General features: G+C 39.7%; 1 protein-coding gene across 2 annotated transcripts; it reads left to right on the plus strand.

Moving 5' to 3' along the window:
• Positions 1 to 549: 549 nt before the first annotated feature.
• LOC127569584 (interferon alpha/beta receptor 1a-like) lies at positions 550 to 21,041 on the plus strand. 2 transcript variants are annotated; one of them, XM_052014359.1, is made up of 7 exons: positions 550 to 785; positions 6,325 to 6,448; positions 8,548 to 8,723; positions 9,898 to 10,061; positions 13,502 to 13,637; positions 14,454 to 14,611; positions 18,794 to 21,041. In XM_052014359.1, the coding sequence occupies exons 1-7, from the start codon at positions 734 to 736 to the stop codon at positions 19,058 to 19,060; spliced, it is 1,077 nt and encodes a 358-aa protein (XP_051870319.1). In that variant the 5' UTR covers positions 550 to 733; the 3' UTR covers positions 19,061 to 21,041. The 2 variants fall into 2 exon arrangements, with proteins under 2 accessions (XP_051870319.1, XP_051870320.1); XM_052014360.1 differs by having other exon boundaries at positions 611 to 785; positions 8,551 to 8,723; positions 18,794 to 21,008.
• Positions 21,042 to 21,861: the final 820 nt, after the last annotated feature.

Raw genomic sequence — 21,861 nt, forward strand, 5'->3', positions numbered from 1 at the left:
TGGCGCCAGAAGCATGGTGACACTTGCGGGCTGCTCCCAGAACACTCTACGCAAAATGTGCATTTCACTGTGTGTTTCGATGTACGTGTGACTAATAAAGATATCTTAACAGAAACATAGCTGCTGCAAAGATCAATGTTGAAGCTCTCAAGAACCTTGCAAAGGTAGCTCATCTTATACAGTAGGTGGAAAGAGCACAGGAGGTGACAGCCATGACATACATGGGCTTTTCCGCACTATCAAGGCCATTGATGGCCCAATACCCAAGGCCCCACCAGATTGAGAGCCTGGAATGGAAATGAATTTATCAGGGACAAAGAGATGGTCAATGCCTTCTGAAATGAACACTCTGAAAAGCTCCTCAACTGTAATTTTGCCTTTGACTTGAGCACCTTTCACTCCACACCAACAAGTCAAAAAGAACATATACCAACCAAACAAAAATGTTGCTAGGGGCAGCGCCGCTCAGTATGTGGCGGCTGCAGGTCCGCCGAACTGTCGCTAGGGACAGTGCGGCTCAGTATGTGGCGGCTGCAGGTCTGCCGAACTGTCGCTAGGGGCGGCGTTGAGCGGTCCGGGGCTGGTTGCTGCTGATACGCGGCGGGTTTTGTGTGTCATCGGCTGCAGTACACTCGGTTCGCTGGGCTGTGCTTCCTGTAAATCACATGGAAGCTGCACAGAAGCGATTTCTCGGGGCCCAGGAAGCGAAGAACGGTAGGAAGAGGAGGGCAGCATGGCGTTGGTGATGCTCTGGGTTTATTTATTAGCGGCGTTGATCTGTGAAGGTAAGTCTGGGTTTGGACTCGGAGCATTTAATCCCTGAGGTCGGGCTCTGGGTGCCGCTCCCCAACCCCTCCCGTTGAGCTCAAACATCTCACTCAGCACGTACTGTTGCACCTGTGATTAAACTTAGAAAATACCTGGTCCCTGCACCACGTGCCAGTTAAAATGCGGTTTACTTGAGAATAATGATGTTTAAAGTTACGTTAGATCACTGGTTCCAGCACTGAACTGTCAAGCCTGTACCCTTTCAATGTGAGGGCAATCCACCTGGCCATAATTGAATCTACCTCCCCTATCACATTTGGCAGTACGTTCCAGACTCAAACCGCTTGCTGTATGTAAGAGCAGAATACTTGTGTCACTTTTGGTTATTTGGTAATCACTGTCATTCTGTATCCTCTTGATTCTTAACCTCTCCGCCGATGGGAATAGTTCTAATTGACCCTTAATTCTAACTAACTCTTAGCAGAGCCCCTCTTGTTGATGGAGAACAGCCCCAGTTTCTGCATCCCACCCCACCTACCCAACTAAAGGCCCTCCATTCCTGAAATCATTTCAGTAATTCCTCTCTGCACCTTTACATGTTTCAGGTGTGGTGCCCGGAACGGTACATTATCATTCCACCAGCAGCCAAACCAGTTACAAAGGTTCACCGCGATTTCCTTGGTTTTGTATGTCCTGACTGTACTTTGAAATCCCACTATACGATATACTTTACCTTCAAATCCACTTTCCCAACCTGTCTTGCTACTTTCAGCAAACTACCTATCTATAACCCCACCCCCAATGTGTTCTTGTATTCTGTTTAAAATTGTGCCCTCTAGTTTATATTGCTTCTTCTAAGTCTTCCTGACAAAATATAACATTTCATATTTCTGAGCATTAAATTTCATGTATCACCTGTCCTCTATGCCTATATCTCCTTGATCTCTATTAGAATCCTCCAACTGCATGCCTTTTAAGTTTTGAGTAAATAGTTGTCAAATACCAATCCTTGGTGAGCTCCTCTAAACTTCCCTCCAGTCCAAAATATAAAAACCTTACCTGGCTATTCTCAATTTCCTGTTATTTAGTCAATTTTCTACCCATGCTGCTACAGATTCTTTTATCCCATTGCCTTCAGTCGATGTGGCACCTTATCAAATGCCTTTTGGAAGTGCTTGTATACATTGACCACATGTACCTTATCAACTCTCTGGGTACATCATAATAACTATTTGATTTGACATAATTTACCTTTAATATATCTGTGGTGTCTTTGTCTAACCAATCTACATTGAGTGACTGCTGATTCTGCCCCCAGACTTTTCCCAACTACTGAGGGTAAACTGACTAGTCGGTAGTTAGTGAGTTTATCTTCACACACATAATTACAGTTGTGAAGCTTTTATTTCCACTGCATTTCCAAAATTTTCTTATTTCAGATCATTTCTGATTTAGTCTTTCTTATTAGTGCATTCTTGCAAAATTTGTCTCAGATGTAGGTGTTGAACTGTTTGGAAACATTTTGCCCAACAGCTTTTGGTTTTTTTCCATCTCTAGTTCTTCATCTGCCTGCAAAGTGCTGCCTCATGCCTGCTAATTGTGCTGTATGGACCCTCATCTGCAAGTGTCATCAGAGGGGGCCAGGCAAGACTAAGCCTTTCCCTTGCTAAAGGTTGTTCTAGGAGTGGACCGTCTCACAATACGTTAGTTAGACTTGGGTTTCTGCTTACATCAGCTTAAGGTGTTTTCTGCCTTGTGAGTTAGTGAACATACAAGGCCAATGGAGCAGCCAGGATCTTGACAAAAGATGTGATCAAACTCATTCAGGAATAAGAAATAAATGGGAGGAAGGCAAATTCAAAGCAAATAAGAAAAGAAAGTGAAATAAAATAGCAAGGAAGATTGAATTTAGGTAGAAGGAGAAAAAATGGAAAACAATTAGATATACTTCTATTTTAATATATCTCAGAATTTACAATGTGCCGGAATGCAACTCTGGCTAAAGCAGTTCCACTTGGGATAGAGCGATTGCTATGGGATTAGTAATTATGTTGTTAAGGCTGTTAATGCTGTTAAATCTACCTCTGACTTTCTGTTTCAAATTTAATGTGCAGATGCAGTAAGTTGTAAAATAATAGGATGGAGAGCAAGTTGCATTTTTTGCATTGGAAATAGTGGATCAGCATAAATTGACCAATAAATTGAGGGGACTCATAACTCATGGGCTGTCTCTCCTACACCCGAGTTTAATGATCAGTTAAGAGCACTGCACATTCTAAACCTGCCTTTGCAGCAAGATTTAGGCAATGTCTACAAATATGCACCTTCCAGCATCACTCATTGGACAGCGATTGCGTGAGAACCCAGATACACAGATATAATTTGTAGTGTTAATGTTGTTGGTGACCCATAGTGGGTTGATTTATAGAAAATAAAGCATCAAGTGATTTCCACAAAACATTTGACAGACACCTGTGTGCAACTTAAAGTGTCAATTCTCACCCTTTTAAATTTTCAATTGGTAAGGGACTATTCAAAGAAATTGTATTTGATTTACAGGGATGTAGTCACCATATTTTGTTTGTGGGTTTACCATTCTACCGCTATCAAATGGAGTTAGATGAAGTGGTGCAAATAGAAAGTTTACATGTGCCGATCCTCCTGGTATCTGAAGTTTACTTCTTCATTGAAAATTGTTATTATAAAATGAAATGAAAGAATACAAAACGTATGCATTTGTCCTTCTTGTTAAATGCCCTAATGCCATTTGCTTTTGACCAACTTGTGGGTAGTAGGGTAAGTAATATTCTCAGGCAGTTATAAAACTAGGAGGGAGAGTTGAACCTGGGAAGGCATTAAATAAATTGTTCAATGTATTTTAATTAAGAAGGTTGACTTAAAAGTTGAGGGATGTGTGTATAGCAGGAAGAAAGCATGGCAATTAAAGTTCTGGATGGATGGCTTTGAGGTTGAAGTTGAAGGAGTTAAGGATTTGCAGTTGCCACAATTTGCTCTGTCACAGTTGAGCATTCAGTTAATAAAATGAATATAATTCTGAACTGTACAGCCAGATAGGAGTAGGATGTCATACTTGAACGAGACAGTATGATGCCCACTGTGACACAAGGGAATTATACAATCCCTAACATAAGAAACTTTAATTATTTGGAAAGTGTGCAGAAATTTTCAGCTTTGAAAATGGGTTCTTGAAGTTGCCATATAGAAGTCCACAATATGAATTTATTGATAAAGCAAATTTAGGGCATTTGTTAAAACTGGTAAAATGCAGTTTGAGATTGGTGTCACATTTAAAATAAACTTTCCATTTGGGTGCTGGTGATAATATCCTTCAAGCAATTTAAGATTCTATATGTTAAGAAGGCACTATTTACTTCTATCTGCCTTCTGATCAGTGTGTGACGAGCTGTTTATTGAATGTAATTTGGCTGTTTTTGAGCAGCTGATTCATCAAAAAGTTGGAGCTAAAAGACAAAACTAGGAAAATATAACAGGTTAATTTGATAAATAGGCCTTTTGGGGTGTAATCTCTTATCAAAATTCTGCTGGGAGATTTAATGATAATTGATGGGATCGATTTCACTGGTGGTGCTTGGTTATTTAAATACCAGATCTGGGACTTTCTGACAAATGTAGAAGGCCCTGATTTGCCAACAGAGTTGGAATGTCAAATTGCTGAGTCCATTCCGCTGCTGGACATGGAGTATTCCATGCTCCAGTTAATGAAAGCAAGTATCCCATGTGCTGCCTTAACTGCAGTGTTGCAAGCTGTACCACAGCAGGATTGAACTCGCTTACCATACTTTTTATTTTAGAAGGGGTCCCTTAAAATGTAATCCAATCTCTGTTCCCACAATATTTGAACTGTAAATAGTCACCAACCACTGACCTGACTGGCACCAATGTCACGATATCCAACCAAAGGCCAGTGTTGAGATGTTCCTACTGACCCTTCTCACCAAAGCTCCCTCACTGTAGTCCATACTTCCAGACCACTGTGCTCCATGGATCACTGTAGAAGAAAAAAACATACTGTTGTTTCTTTGCCTGCTTCTTTATGCACACGAACAACATTAGTAAAGTCAGCTGAAGTTTGTTGATCTCAGTTGAAAAGGTTATAATTACAAAAAGGTTCCTTCTCAATATCTCTTACTTATCTCCTTGCCTGACACTATAAGCTAAAAGCTTCAAACCTGCAAAGACATCACTGTAAAAAAAAAGTCATTAGTTTTGATGACTAAACTTAGAATAAGCTTAAAATGAATTAATGTACAGTTTCTTCCTGCTTACCATAGACTGCACTCCGGGAATGGCTGTGAAAAAAGAACATTGACATCCCATGAAGGAATAAAACATCAGTTTATACTTGCATTGTTGTACCTCATCTAAATTAAATTAGGGCTTGCTTTTCTATACAATATAGAGAGAGATTAAGAAGCTAATAATAAGTTAAGAGACGTACAATTTTGAGTTTCCCTGGATTTGTTCATTAATAACTTCACTTCTAACCATTTGTTGTATCAGAATAACTCTGTTTGCTGCCTGAAACTCCTTGTGAATCACTGAGTACTCTGGTACAATAAATTATGTTCTGTAAGGGAACTGTCTAGAACCTGTTTAACCTACTTGTAATGTGAGTTCAGGATTTTGCCCTGTTTCCTGACTTCGGCAGGAATAGATGGTGAGAATCTTTTTAAAGGAACATTTGGTAAAAATGCAGCTATATTTTCCTTGCTAATGACACTGCAAGTGTCTCCACTATCTGCACGTCACTGCTTTCCTTCTCAATCTACCAGAATGTTTATGGGACAAAGTCTTGCATGCAGCCTGTCATTTCCTACACCCACTAATGTTATCTGATGTGAATCAGCCTGAGAAGATTGTTCTTATTTGCACTGCACCTACCTTCATTCCTGTGCATTTATAAAGACTAATACATAGAGACAGTGATTGTACCCATCTGCATTTGCTTGAAAAACATTTTCTGATAAGACAGATAATGTAGGTCCCACTGCAAGTTGCAGCAAGCAGGATATTAATTATTTCCCTTGCTTGCTCATTTATTCACCATTTCCACCCCCCCCCACTACCACCAAAAGTAATCAGTGTTAGATATAGAAGGATAAATATTTGACATTGAGTGTAAACTGCAGGTGCTGTGTGTGATTAAATTTAATTTTATTCAACATATGGGGAAGAAACAATACCTCATTTTATTAGTGCTTACAATTATTTCTGCTAATCACAGGTTTAATTGTCCTCCATTCTTTTAAAGTACCATTATATGAAAACCTTGTTAATAAATTATCTTCCAAAAACAAAATAAGCTGCAGATGCTGGAAATCTGAAATAAAAATTTAAGATTCACCAGGTTGAGCAGCATCTGTGGAGTGAGAAACAGAAATAAAATTTCAGGTCAATAAAATTTTTCATCAGAATAATATACCTTCTGTTTAAATTGGTTAAAAATATTTAAGTTGTTTGGTGTTTATTGCTTCTGAGATTCATGAGACATTCATTTTTATTTTGTTTTTACAGTGTTTGGAGAAATAAAGGCCCCAACAAATATTCGGATTCAGGCTTTTAATCTCAAGTATGTGCTTAAGTGGGACGATGTGCAGAACAGTAATTACAGTGTGAGTTATACTGTAAATTACAGAAGGTAAGCCAATTATTACTGTTGAGTTGTTAACATCTCTTTACAGAAAGAGATCTTGTAGTACTTCATAAAAGAGAGAAAATTGTGAGGCAGGAGAAGGCGGCGCAAAAGGACATCAAGGAGAAGTGTTTCCAGGATGATAGCTGGGCAAGGGGAGAGAGTTTCAGAGGTCAGGAATGTAGCAGATGCCAATAGTAAAGTGGAAAAGTGTGAAATGAAGATCAAACCAGTTTAAAGAAGTGGAGACCATGGATGAGGGCATCACTGGGATACTGTGGGGTGAGCCAAAGCAGAAAATAGAAAACAATCAAGAAAATCTTAAAATGAATTTGTTGTTTTACCAGAACTTGATGATGGTGGAATTTGATGAAGGAAGTTTTAATTTGCAATGGGTGGAGGTAAACAAGAGGAGATTAGAGCAGTCAAATCCTGAGATTAGTTGTGGTTTCAGTTTCAATGGTTAGCAGAGAGATAGTGATACAGTTGGATGTTTGTATCCCGGTATTATATTAGGCTTTTAAACTGTGGTTTGCATTCTAAACTTTAAAGGGTCTGTTCTTTACATAATACTGCAATCTGTCAGACACCTGTACAATCAGAGTGCCAATGCTGCAATCAATTGAAAGAACTGATATTTTTCCCTCAAAGATGAGTGTGTTTAAATAAGCCCCAGGAAAGTACCCTTTTAAAAAAATAAGTACCAAATTAGCAAGAGCTCACAACTGAAATCGTCAGCTAAATGGCAGGCCATTGGGTCAGCTCCTGAGATGCAGTAGAATCTGCTAACAAATAAAACTCCAGGGCAAACACTAATTTAGGCTGAAGGCAAATTCTCTTGTCTGACCCAGTGAGAACCGACAGCCTCTCACAATGTCCAGTCAGAAGACAAATGGAAGGGATGAGAGTGCAAGACACAGCAGTGATACAATAGAACAGTTGTTGGCATCAGTCTCCATTGCCAGGTTCTCATTACTAAACCTTCCCTTTTTGTCCTGATTGGTTGAGGATATCCTGAGAAGTCACTCGGTGCCATTTCCCCTCCCCACTGATATCTATTCAAGAGAACACATTTAACACCTCTTTCTCCTAGAAACACTGATAATATGTGAGCTGAAGACTGTTATGTTATTTTAATTTCCATCTCTGTTGATCAATTCACTTTTACGTCTGCATTTGCATTTGTATTCCTACTCAAATCAGTTACAGTCCTCAAGCTTCTCAGTAAAGCTGATGGATTCACTTGGGCAGTATTAATTACTCTTTGAATTGAGTGCTAGGTGCCATTCATTGCTGCTCTGGACATTAGATAAGTTAACACAGTAAATCCATAATGATGGTACAACCTTTTCATGAATCACCTATGAGCTCTAATTATAATTCCTCTGGTATATTTCTGTATGTGAACACGCCTATCAATATTTATTTATATAAAAGAGTTTGCAAATGTTTAAATAAGATATTTTCGATCAATTTAAAATCTGGCCTATCTGCCAGACCTCAGCTGACGCACAATGGGGGGAAACAAGAAAACCACAGGTGCATCAGAACTTGCTGGTGGGCGAGGAAACATCATTATCTCAGTGAAATCTTCCTTTAATGGTGTGAATGTAGAATATCACTGCTCTTCCCAATGCTTAGTCACTTGCTGTTTGTAGTAATGTTTACCAGTCAGCAAAACTTGGTTATGGTATGCCATTTGCAAGGCTTCCTTTTGTAAACAGTTATTACTAAGTAATTGTACAAAACCTCTTATCTTAACTTTTCTCCAATTGAAAATCTGCATGCACTTGCTAACCATTCATGTGCTGGCTCAGAATGATCTTCTAACCTTAGTCATCACATTCGCAATCCTGTCTAGTTCTTCGTTATCTTTTGGGATTGGCTTATGCTGGTCATGATCCTGATTAGTACTTGCATTCAAGTTTAGCATGGTAGTGCCGTGAAATCATCTTGGAACATTGTAATATTGGCATGGCTGTGTTGCGTGTTTTTGACTGAAACAGCACCTAATATTTGTTCAACTTGTCTGTCAATAAAGCCAGCCTTTGTCTACTCAATGCACTGAATCATCCTTTGTAAAGTTTTTGCTTATTTCCTCACAGTAGGGTTGGACCCTGGAAGAATGTCAAGGGATGTGAAAGTATCACCCGTACAGAGTGTGATTTCACTTCAGCAGACATCATATTTGGTGGAGAATACTTCCTGCGGCTACAAGCCCATCATGGGAATCAGACAACAGCCTGGTTGGACACAGGTTCATTTATTCCCTACAAGAACAGTAAGAGAATTTAATGTTAAAATGTATACAATATATGGTATGCTGTGTCTTTTCACCTCTTGGATCTGATAAGCTATATAGTTGTATGCCAGCTTTCAGTTAGCATCTGATGCAAGGATACAATGTATTGTCTTGTTGATTTTCTTTTTAATGAATTTTCTGCTGACCAGAGCTGAGACACCCAAATGTTTTTACAACAGAACACTTTATTTAGAACATTATAACTTGCTCTGTTTATTTGGAATATCAGATCTTGCTCTACTCTTTCTCTTTCACAACGTTATTATTTTCCCTTTTGCCATACTATCAATTCTGTGACTTATCCAAGTGAGTTTGTCCAGTTGAGAATAATTTATGCCTATTTATATTGTTCAAGCTCATTTCATGTTGGAACTCTTAAAGCAATCAACTGAGTGGAGGATCCTGTCCTTGCCATATGTGAAAGAGTTGGCTTTATGGTGACGGAAAAGCTTGCAGTGTAACATTGGACTGGCTGTCTGGAATATCCAAGATCAATATTCCAACAAAGCTGTATTGTGTAATACTTTGAAGTAAAATGTATTCCCAAATACCCGATGATGAGTGATAAGTACTGAAGGGATACAAGATTGTGAAGCTGGTAGTGTGAAGTCTCTTGCAATGATGAAGACACATTAAATGTTTGGGTGATCCAAAAAAACCCAGGCAGTCAGAATTTCACCTCTGTTTGACCTAGGATGGGAACTGGCCCCACAAGATAATTTCCCTGCCCTAGATACCCAGCTTTTGTATTTTTTCATCAAAGTTGCTTTTCTGATACAAATGGTTAAAGGTGAAACCATATAACCTCATTGAAAACTTGTGGAAATATTTTAAAGTCAACAGAAAATGCTGATAATGTGCGCCAGGTCAGAAAGGACCTGTGGAAAATGACACAGTTACTATTTCAGGTTAATAGCCTGTAATATTAAAAAAAAAACAATTCTGATTATTTATATGGTTAGTTTAGAACTACTGACTAAAATGATTCATCAACCAAGATCAGGTATTAAATAGGAGGCTTATAATTATTTTGTAATCGGATTCAAATTTTATTTAATTTCATATTTTCTGAAATGAGTCCATCTTACTCATATATGTACTCATTTGACATTTTGCATTTGGTCACTGAATTGTAATTCATTTTAAATTACAGATGAAATTGGTCCTCCTTCAGTATATGTGGAATCAAAAAAGCAGATGCTTATTGTCAACATTTTCGAAATGCAAATGGAAAATAATGTATCCATACAAACGATTTATAAAGATATTCAGTACAGGACAACCTACTGGAAAGAAAATTCTTATGAAAATGGAAATGTAAGTAATGTGAATCAGAATTGCACCTTATGTTGCTCTCAAGAGAACGATCAATATCTGTCTCTGCATTACAATGTGAAAATGCTTTTTATGTGTTATTTAAATATTCTTTTAAATTTATGGTTGACCTGGGTAATGTGAAACAGAAACTGTTTGCACTTAAACAGCCTTAATTCACAGTGTATTTAATAGGAGCATAACTAAACAACATTTGACACCTAGCTACCGAAGTAAATTATAGCAGGTTATTCAAAGAGTTGGTTTTAAGAAACATCTTAAGGATAGAAAGAGTCAGAGGTTTGGGGAAGGAAGAAATAGGAAGTTGAATTTGTGACACAGGAGCTGGTGCAGAGTGGAGGGCTTCAGGTACGTGGATCATTGGGCACTCTTCCAGGGCAGGTGGGACCTGTACAAGAAGGGCAGGTTGCGCTTAAACTGGAGAGCCACCAATATCCTTGCAAGGAGGTTTACTATTGCTACTTGGGAGGGTTTAAACTAGTGTGACAGGGGATGGGAACCAGAGCAGCAGGTTGGTAAGTGGAAGCGTCAAGGCGAAGGTAGAGGTTAGGTCAAGTAAGTCTGAAAGGAAGGACAGGCAGGGCCAGATTAATGAACATGGTGGGGCTAATGAGCTGAAGTGTATTTATTTCAATGCAAGGGGTATTACGGGTGAGGCAGATGAATTTAGAGCCTGGATTAGTACATGGAACAATGATGTTGTAGCTATTTCAGAGACCTGGTTGAGAGAAGGGCAGGACTGACAGCTCAACGTTCCAGGATTCGGAAGTTTTGGATGCAGTAGGGAGAGATGTAAAAGAGGTGGGGGAGTCGCACTGCTGATCAGGGAGGATGTCACAGCAACACCTGGAGGTGACATTCTGGAGGGCTCATCCAGTGAAGCAATATGGGTAGAGCTCAGGAATAAGCAGAGTGCAATCACTATGATGGGGTTAAACTATAGACCTTCCAATAGCCAGCAGGAAATAGAGGAGCAGATATGTAGCAGATTATGGAAAGATGTAAAGGCAACAGGGCAGTTGTAGTGAGTGACTTCAATTTCTGCAGTATTATAAATTGGTTTATTATTGTCACGTACTAAAGTACAGTGAAAAACTTTGATTTGCATGCCATCTATACAGATCATTTCATCACATCAGTAGATTCAGTTAGTACAAGGGAAATCAATAACAAAATGCAGAATGAAGTGTTACAGTTACAGAAAAAGTGCAGTGCAGGCAGACGATAAGTTGCAAGGCCATAATGAGGTAAGTTGTGAGGTCAAGGGTCCATCTTATCGTACCAGGGGATCGTTCAATAGTCTTATAGCAGTGGGATAGAAGCTGTCCTTGAGCCTGGTGGTGCCTGCTTTCAGGCTTTTGTATCTTCTGCCTGATGGGAGGGGGGAGAAGAGAGAATGTCAGGGGTGGGTGTGGTCTTTGATTAAATTGGCTACATTACTGAGGCAGCAAGAAGTGTAGACAGAGTCCATGGAGGGGAGGCTGGTTTCCACAATGTGCTGAGTAGTGCCCACAACTCTCTGTAGTTTCTTGTGGTCCTCGGTAGAGCAGTTGCCATACCAAGCTGTGATGCATCCGGATAGGATGCTTTCTATAGTGCATCTATAAAAATTGGTGAGGTTCAAAGGGGACATGCCAAATTTCTTGAGCCTCCTGAGGCAGTAGAGGTGCTGGTGTGCTTTCTTAGCCATGGCATCTATGTGGTTGGACCGGGACAGGCTATTGGTGATGCACACTCCTAGGAACTTGAAGCTTTCAATCCTCTCTACCTCAGCACTGTTCATGTAAACAGGAGCGTGTGCACCTCTCCCCTTCCTGAAGGAAGTGGGGTGGGGGAAGGACTGCTAAGTTGGGGAAAGGCTAATTCCAACATTATTAGGCAGGAGCTAGGGGAGAGTAGGTTGGGAGCAGCTGTTAAGGGTAGGTGTGTGTCCAACATGTGGGAGTCACCTAAAGGCCAGCTGGTCAGAGTTCAGGACCAACGTGTTTCTGTGAGGAAGAAACACAAGGATGGCAAGGTTCAGGAGCCTCGGATGATGAGTTGCAAATTTTGTCAAAAAGGAAAAGGAAGCAGATATAAGGTTTAGGATGCTGAAATCAGACAGGCCCTTTGAGGAACATAAAAGAAGCAGCAGAGACCTTAAACAGGGTATGAGAAGGACTAAAAAGGGCCATGAAATGTCCTTGGAGGGTAGAATTAAGGAGAATTCCAAGGCATTTTTAGACATACATTAAAAAGATGGTAACTAGGGAGAGGGTAGGACTACTTCAGGACAAAGGAGGGAATTTATGCCTAGAGCAAGAGGAGGTGGGTGAGGTACTAAACGAGTACTTTGCATCAGTATTCACCAAGGCGAAGGACATGGAGAATAGTGAGATCAGGGAGGGGTGGGCTGATATTCTAGGGCTTGTTGATATCGGGAAGGAGGAGGTGTTGGGCTCTCAAAGAACATTAAAGTGGAGAAGTCCCCAGGGCCTGATGGGATCTATCCCAAGTTATTGAGGGAGGCAAGAGAGGAGATTACAGGGGCCTTGACAGAGATCTTTTTATCCTCTTCAACCACGGGTGAGGTTCCAGAGGATTAGAGAATAGCCAATGTCCTTCCTTTGTTTAAGAAGGACAATAGAGACAAACCAGGAAATCATAGGCCTGTGAGCCTTGCTTTATTGTTAGGGAAGTTTTTGCCACCACATCCAATATTTCCCGTCTTTATAGTATATGCTGTTAACTGACTTTAGGTGTTTGCTGCTGGAGTTTTCTGAATGAATTGATAAATAGTGTACAAATGCTTTTTAGACTGGTTACTTCCACTTTTAAAAGGCATGGTCATTGAGAGAATGAGGCTTGGCTTTGAGTCTTGAGGAAAATGTTGGTATGCCCTGTTAAATTCCTGTAATGTTATCATTTTGATGTCAAGTTTTCATGTTATTCAGTGGCTCTATGAACCCCCCTCTTTCTAGTAGCCCAAAGTATTGCTGACTGCTAAGTTGAAACGGTGCAAACTAGGTGCATCACAAAACTAACTAGCATATGTTGAGGATAACAAAACATCAGCATATAATTGTTAGCTTTGGGTTGCACCATCAAAAGCCATTATATTTTTCCATGCAATGTACTTGCTAGAACCTTTCTCTTTCCTAGTCATTGATGTTTTGAAATGGTTTTTTTTCTGCTGTCTGGATATATCTGCAGTTTTCCTGGAAATGAATTTGTTTGCATTTAGCCAGATCAAATGTCCTTAACCTGAATTTTGCATAGACTAAAGCAATTAATTCGTTGTTGGGGGAAAAGTATTGCTAAATGAACAACATAAGAAGATAAGATTTCTTTATTAGTCACATGTACATCGAAACACAGTGAAATGCATCTTTTGCGTAAAGTGTTCTGAATACTTTATTCTGTTTTACTTTTTGAAATTGCAGGAGAAAACCAGCAGTAACAGATTGGTAGTTCTGAAGCTTGAACCTTGGACCACCTACTGTCTGAATGTTCTGGCTTTCAGCACTGGGTACAACAAAACAGGACAGAATAGTTCAGTTGTGTGCAAGAGGACTGGTGGTATGATTTTTAATTATTCCTTTAATGTAATATTGGTGTGTTGTATTCTTTAATGGATATTCCCCTAACCTTTGGCATTTGGAGTCTTTCATTCTATTCCTACTCGTGCACCTGCACCACATACCGTTCCCAACCTAGGTGAGTGAACGGGCCACTGTTGCCTTTGTACCATAATTTCATGGTGAAACTTGGTTTTGCTTCCATTTGAGCTGGGTTTATGGAAGAAAGTGCAGTAGAATTTTCCATGGGTTTGAAATTTAGTCTGAGGTCACCTGCACTAAATGGCCTTTATGGTAATGCTTTTCATTGTGTTGTTTCCTATAGTCATTCTAATTGTAGTTAATAGAACTGTATTTAGAAGCAGAACATAAATGCAGCCACTATTTTATTGCAGCTTCAGCACAAGCAATCAATGAAGTATTACTGCACTATGGAAGTACACAGTACTGGGGCAGGCAAAAGAAGGTGATCCAGTAGCTCAAGCTGTTCTATTTCAAAAGAATTGTGACTCTGTTTAGCATTTATTGGCCAAATTGTTAGCTGCAATATTAAAGAAGAATCTAAAAGGAAGTGTGAGGAATGCACTTTTGTTTCTGCCTTCTTTATGTCATTCTACATGTTAGCAGACTACTTTGTTTTGTCCATAATGTTACTTTCCCATTCCTATTTGGAGGAAGGTCTGTGGTGAAGAACAAACCATCCAATGGCAGTATTAATTATTGCTGTAAAGTTATTATCTCATTAAAAATTATTTCATTAATTAATAGCCATAAACAAGAGAAAAGGTGAACTAATCATGTTTCTGATTTTCTCTAGGTTCTACTCCCAAGTGGCTGATTGGTATAGGCTTCCTTGTTTCACTAGTGGTGTTTTTCATTGGAGCAGTAGGATGCACCTTCTGTATACATTCCATGTACAGATGCATAAAGTATACCTTGTTTCCCCCACACACCTTACCAGAACATATACAAGAGGTACGTAATCTCTTTCATATCTGAACAACCTTTATCCCCCCATTAATGTAAAATGTTTAGAGATTTTATACAAATTTATGGAAACTATACTAAATGTACCCTTTGGCTTCTCAACTACTACATGTTATTTCCATGCTTTTGAGTTTTGAGGAGGACACTTTCTTGCTGAGATAGCTCTAGGTTTGTCTGCTCTGAGTTCTATCATGGTTGAAATGTAAATTTCTAGTGTGCCCATTAAGTTATTAAAATTTCTGGAACTTATTGTTTAGTAGATTAGTTGCAGGTGCATAGTCATGTTTCCATGGAAAAATACTATTGTAAATTTGTTAAGAACTAAAGATTATAAAGACATTTTCAGACGTTTAGTGAAAGTATACCCCGTCTGGTCAAATTCCAACTTTTTAGGTTATTTTTAATCTATTTGGCAGTCTCCCTTCCAGTGAACTTGCAATGTGGTTTCCAAAGATAACATAATGCTAGTTAGCCTCCTAGTATCTTGCCTATAACTTGTTTGTTTCTAATGACCAAAAAGTGGTAAAAGAAGAAAGGTCAAAGTTATTGGTAGAATCAGAGCTGAGCTGGTTTTGAACCCATGCCAGAGGCTTGCTCATATCATCCAGACTAAACTAATATTCATTCATGTTTTTCCATTGAGGAACTACTACTGTTTAACATAGAACACTACAGCACAGTACAGGCCCTTCGGCCCACAATGTTGTGCCGACATTTTATCCTGCTCTAATACCTTTCGAACCCTTCCCTCCTAAATGTTAACCCTTCCATCCCATTTCTCTATCAGTTCTCTAAGAGTCTCTTAAACGTCCATAATGTATCTGCCCCCACAAACTCTGCCAGCAGTGTGTTCCATGCACCCACCATTCTCTATCTAAAGAAACAACTTACCTCTGACATCCCCCTTATACCTTCCTCCAGTCACCTTAAAATTATGCCCCCTTATGTGAGCCATTTTCATCCTGGAAAAAAAAGTCTCTGACTGTCTACTCGATATATGCCTCTTATCATCTTGTACACCTCTATCAAGTCACCTCTTATCCTCCTCCTCTCCAAAGAGAAAGACCCTAATTCACTCAACCTATCCTCATAAGACATGGTCTCCAATCCAGGCAGCATCCTGGTAAATCTCCTCTGCACCCTCTCTAAAGCTTCCACATCCTTCCTATAATGAGGCGACCAGAACTGAAAACGATACTCCAAGTGAGGTCTAACGAGAGTTCTGTAGAGCTGCAACATTACCTCGCAGCTCTTGAACTCAATACCCCGACTAACGAAGGCCAACACACCATACACCTTCTTAATAACCCTATCAATCTGTGCAGCAACCTTGAGGGATCTATAGACGAGGACCCCAAGTTCCCTCTGTTCCTCCACACTGCTGACAGTCCTGCCATTAACCCTGTATTCTGCCTTCAAATTCAATCTTCCATAGTGTATCACTTCACACTTTTCTGGGTTGAACTCCATCTACCACTTCTCAGCCCAGCTCTGCATCCTATCAATGCCCTGTTGTAATCTACAGCAACCTTCTACACTATCCACAGCACCACCAACCTTCGTGTCATCAGCAAACTTACTAACCCACCCTTCCACGTCCTCATCCAAGTCATTTATAAAAATCACAAAGAGCAGGGGTCCCAGAACAGATCCCTGCGGAACACAACTGGTCACTGACCTCCAGGCAGAATACTCTCCATCTACAACCACCCTCTGTCTTCTATGAGCGAGCCAATTCTGAATTCACACAGCCAAGTTTTCCTGGATGCCATGTCTCCTGACTTTCTGAATGAGCCTTCCATGAGGAACCTTATCAAACGCCTTACTAAAGTCCATGTACACCACATCCACTGCTCTACCTTCATCAATGTGCTTTGTCACATTCTCAAAGAATTCAATCAGGCTTGTGAGGCATGACCTGCCCCTCTCAAAGTCATGCTGACTGTCCCTAAATGCCCATAAATCCTGTCTCTAAGAATAGAGAGACAGTAATTTGCTTACCACTGAAGTAAGACTCACTGGTCTGTAATTCCCAGGGTTATCCCTACTCGCTTTCTTAAACAAAGGAACAACATTTGCCACCCTCCAAACATCTGGCACTACTCCTGTAGCCAGTGAGAACATAAAGATCATCGCCAAAGGTGTAGCAATCTCTTCCCTCGCTTCCTATAAATAACCTTGGCATCAGGGAGGCAATACACTATTCTGGAACCTTGCTCACAGCCACAGAAACACCTATCTGTTACCCTGACTATAGAGGCTCCTGTCACTAGTGTGTACCTCCACTTTGACCTCCCTGCTGTACAACAAAGCCAGTTGTGGTGCCACTGATCTGACTGCTGTTGTTGCTTTCTCCTGAGAGATCATCCCCCCACAACAGTATCGAAAATGATTTACTTAAGAGAGGGGAAAAGCCATGGGGGACTCCTGCACTACCTGCCATCCCCTCCTGGCAGTCACCTGTCTATCTGGCTGAACCTGTGGTATGACCACCTCCCTGAAACTCCTGTCTATAACACATTCTGCCTCCTGTATGCTCCTAAGTGAGTCTAGTTTCCACTCCAACTGATTCCATGTGTTCTGAGATGAGCTGCAGCTGGACACACTTCCTGCAAATGTAGTTGCCAAGGGCAAATGACTTCTCCCTGATCTCCCACATCTCACAGGCGGGACATATCACTCCATTGATTGCCAGTTCTACATCTTAAGTTACTACTGGCTCAAAGAAAAAGGAAAGACTTTGACTTGCTGTACCTCGTCACTCCTCAACTGCATTAAGACGGATGAATACTCGCAGCCTGACCAAGTGTATCCTAGGATATTATGGGAAGCAAGGGAGGAGGTTGCTGCAGCTCTGACAAAGGTTTTTATATCTTTGTTAGCCATTGGTGAGGTACCAGAAGACTGGAGGATAGCTAATGTTGTGCCTTTATTTAAGAAGGGCAGCAATGATAAACCAGGGAACTACAAGCCAGTGAGCCATTCATCAGTAGTGAGAAAGTTACTAGAAGGGGTTCTGAGAGACAGAATTTATTTGCATTTGGAAAGGCAAGGACTGATTAGGGATAGCCATCTTGGCTTTATGTCCTTGGGAAATTTAATGTTTTTTGAAGAGGTGACCAAGAGGATTGACAAGGGCAGGGCAGTAAACCTTGTCTACATGGCCTTTAGCAAGGCCTTGAGGTAGGCTGGTCTGGAAGGTTGGAAGATGTGGGATCCAGGTTGGGTTAGCCAATTTGATACAAAATTGGCTTAGTGGTAGGTCGAGGGTGGTAGCAGAGCGACGTTTTTCAGATTGGAAGCTGGTGATCCATGGTGTGCCACAGGCATCGGTGTTGGGTCCTCTGTTGTTTGTCATCTATATTAATGATTTGAATGAGAATATAGGTGGCATGATTAGCAAGTTTGTGGATGACACTAAAATTGGTGGTATAGTGGGCAGTGAAGAAGGTTGCCTTGGGTTACATCAGGATATAGACCAACTGGGAAGGTGGGCAAGACAATGGCAGATGGAATTTACCTCAAAGTGCAAAGTGATGCATTTTGGGCATTTAACAAGTATTAGTCCGTTAATTTCAGCAATGCTTTTGCCTTATTGTTAGACTATTGGTTCTCCACTATTTCTTTGTTTTCTGCAATGAAAATGGGTTCCATTAATTTAACTATCAGACATAATTCCTTTTTTCCTCACAATTTGTTCTCTTGCCCATCTCTAATTGCTGCTCCCCTCTAAATCTTCTTGCTCATTTACCATGTATTCTACTTTCACTTCTTTTAAAATCAATAATCCTTTGATTCCTAAAACTCTATTTACTTCTCTAATAGGCAATATTATAATACTTTTATAATCTTATAGTACCCCAACCAGTTTAGTTAACCATAGATGAGAGAGAGAGTTTTCTGGTGGAGCTTTTTATCTTTCAATGGAATGCATTTTGAGAATTATGAAATGCTTATTCCTTACCTATCACTTTACCTTTTCATTTGTGTTTTTTTATTATAATTGGCTTTATTTAAGACTGATTTCATAATTGAACTTAAGACTAAAACATAAGACTTCAAAATATACGTTGTTGATTCTGAAGCATTTTGGGATGGTCCGGGGTCGAGAAAGTCGCAATCTTGTCTCTGTGTGAAAGATTATATTCTGTCATTGTTTTATTTTTGCAGTGTTTCAGTGAACCATCTCAGAAAGCTCCATTCCATGTGCTGGCGTCAGTGGAAGATTCTGAGGAATGCTGTGATCCGCTCATAGTCATTACTGAAACCAAGAGCTTGAGCTCCTGTTCGAGTTCCTTTATTTCAAATATTGAGAACGAAAAGAATGATCAAAGTGGTCAAACGAGTGCAGATTCGGGGCGATTTTCAAATGCAGGAAGTTGCAGGAATGAAGATTTCGATGAAAGGACACTCACAGAACTTGATTTACAAACATAGATTTTGTACTTTTAAACTAAAACTTTTCTATTCAAGTTCCATCTTTGATTTTTGGGTATTTTCTCAAACTGCCATGTACCACTGGGTGGGTTTGAACATATGTATGTTGCTACTTAGCTTATTTAATTTCAGATGCTTTTAATTTTTTAATGCTAATTTGTTATAAAAACTTATTTCTCCCACACAGTTCTGCAGACTGAAATTGGCAGTCTAGATTTAAATCACTTTTAGAGAGAATCTCCAATTCAACAACAGATCTTTTTCACAATTCAAATAGAGATGTGGAGAAAAAAATGTTTTGTTTTAAGTAAAATTTATATTTTTATAAAATTTTCCAAAAGCTACCACAGTGCTACCTGCAATCCTGTTGACAACGCTGGTAGTATAAATGGGATTACAGGGTATGCCATTGCAATACAATAATGGCAGGTGTTCAGTGTCAAAGTAATTAAGATATTTCTAAATGTGCATTTCAATTAATTAATTATTCTGCCTTTGTTATGATCTGGAATGCACTGCCTGTAGGGGTGAAAGAAGTAAAATGATCGATAGCATTCGACATGGAATTGAGTAAATCTTTCAGTGGCAGAAATATTTTGCAGAACCTCTGTGGGGAGGGGAAGCGGGTTATCGGGATTAACAGGATAGCTCGGCTGAAAAATTGGTAGAGTGGTTGTTGGCTGAGTGGCCTCCTATACTATGTTATTTTGTGAATTCCTTGGTTAGTTCCCTTCTGCACAGTGTGATACTTGATTGTAGATACTGGCGGGGTTGGACAATTTAATGACTGAAGAGTTTCATGTCCCTCAGATAAGGAGGAATAAATATTATAGTATTCCTGTTCATATTCTCAATGCTGGGAGATCTTTTGAAAATAGTGTGTGCAAGGAAAAAAAGGCAAGATCAAACTAGATAAAACTCCATCAATGGCAAATAATTTCCTCTCTTCCCACCATTCCTCATCCTGGAGTAAAACTGTCATTGTTTACACAGGTAGGAAGACGTAAATAATCCTTAACATTGTTCCCAATAATCTCATCCAAGATGCCTCATTTAAAACAAGTGAATAATAAAAAGGAGGAATAAAATGGGTCTTAAAATTCTCCACTTTTTGGGCTGGCTTTAGACTCACCCTGGGATAGGTTTCCACCCCATTCCTCAAGTTTATTAATCCATGAATCTGTGGAACAGCCGATCTGGTGCCTAAATACTTCTCAAAACATGGGACTAATAAAATCTAACTCGCTACCATTTAAAATCCACTTCTTACCAGTATTAAAAATGGTAGTCCTGTTTTTAGAAACCATGTAAAAGCCCAGTATTTTATTGATGGTAATCTCAAGGCCGTTCTTACTCCAAAACTTTTCCAAGACCTTGAGATTCTTGAACTTGCCCTTGTGAGAATCCAATCCCACTTAGAAAAGGAAACAACATTTTAAAGGTTTGAAGCAATCAACTGACTTGAGTTGACGGATACTACAGTCACTGGTGCATGGATCAAGAGGTTCCTCTCATAGGACTCACTACAGTATAATTGGTAGAATTTTCATAATGCACTTGCAGTTGCAAGTTGCTGATTTTCTGATCACATAATTTTAATGAGTTCTCCACACCCAGTTCTTCTCTCATGAAGAAATTATAACTGTATTCTCTATTCTACTGAAAATAGTCCAGATCTAGTGAGTCATACATCTAGGATCCATACGTCACCATGCAAGGACTGTATCTTCAGCAGTTCTGGCTTACTGCTGTTCCTGAATCAGATGGATACAACATTGTTTTTAATTTCTGCCTTGTATTTTTTTTTCTTTTGTTTGTCACACTTGTGTTTGTTTTTCACTGAATTTATAAAAATGTTACATTTTATACTGAAAGAACAAAAGGAAAAAAATGCTGAAAACTGTGTTTTAGAAAAAAGTTATAATGAAGAAACCTGAAGTAGTCTCATTGAAAATTAAATATTATTTGTTTTCATTAACTTATTACATTGAATCTTATTTATTGGACCAACTCTTCTGCATGGACCACACTGAATTCTGCAAATGTTAATGATGTTATATGATTAATGGCAGACTTGGGTAACTACCGCAGTTTTCTTGTGATTGGAAATCTGCCTTTTTTAATAACAAATTTTTCACTTCTTACTGAGGTGTACATCCATGAGTACCTGCCAGGTATTAAACAGGACTTACTGTATGACATTATTAAGTATTCCAATTTTCCCAGAAAATGAACAGAGGCTGTGGAGCACAGCCAGAATTTCCCAAGACTGCTACAACTCTTTTTAAAAAGAGTGGCCAGTCACAACCTCTGTGCTACATGGTGGCTGTGGTGTCCTCACCTCTGCTAATTGCCCAATCTTTTGGGACTGTCTGATGTTGGGCTTGAGTCCTCAGGGTCCACATGATGCAAGGCCTGGGCATCAAAAACCACTGTAGACCCAGGCAGGTCTCTATGGCACTGGCATTAACTGCACTTTCACACCAGGCTATAAGATTTTTCCAATTAATGCTCTTGCCCCAACCTCCCTCCAAGAGTTTACAGATACATGTACATGATATCCATTTAAAACCCACTGTGCTCATACAAACTTCTGTTACACAATGTGCCTTGTTGTGTCCCTGCCCACAAGAAGCCCCACCCACAATGTCTCTTATTGTTGGAATTATTGTTGGTAAACCGAGTATGATCCTTCATGCCAAATGGTAATTCCTCATTCTTTGATCATTCTTGCTGAGTTGAGGAATCGCAACTAAACTTCCAATGTTACAGGCATACTTTAGATCGAAAGGAGTTTTGGA

This window comes from Pristis pectinata, chromosome 4 (assembly GCF_009764475.1).
Source record: "Pristis pectinata isolate sPriPec2 chromosome 4, sPriPec2.1.pri, whole genome shotgun sequence".
Classification (NCBI taxonomy): Eukaryota; Metazoa; Chordata; class Chondrichthyes; order Rhinopristiformes; family Pristidae; genus Pristis; species Pristis pectinata.

Coding starts and splice junctions, on each gene's coding strand:
- LOC127569584 (XM_052014359.1), top strand. CDS start 734: ATGGCGTTGGTGATGCTCTGGGTTTATTTATTAGCGGCGTTGATCTGT. Junction 13,638..14,453: donor TGTGTGCAAGAGGACTGGTG/GTATGATTTTTA, acceptor GATTTTCTCTAG/GTTCTACTCCCAAGTGGCTG. Junction 14,612..18,793: donor TACCAGAACATATACAAGAG/GTACGTAATCTC, acceptor TTATTTTTGCAG/TGTTTCAGTGAACCATCTCA.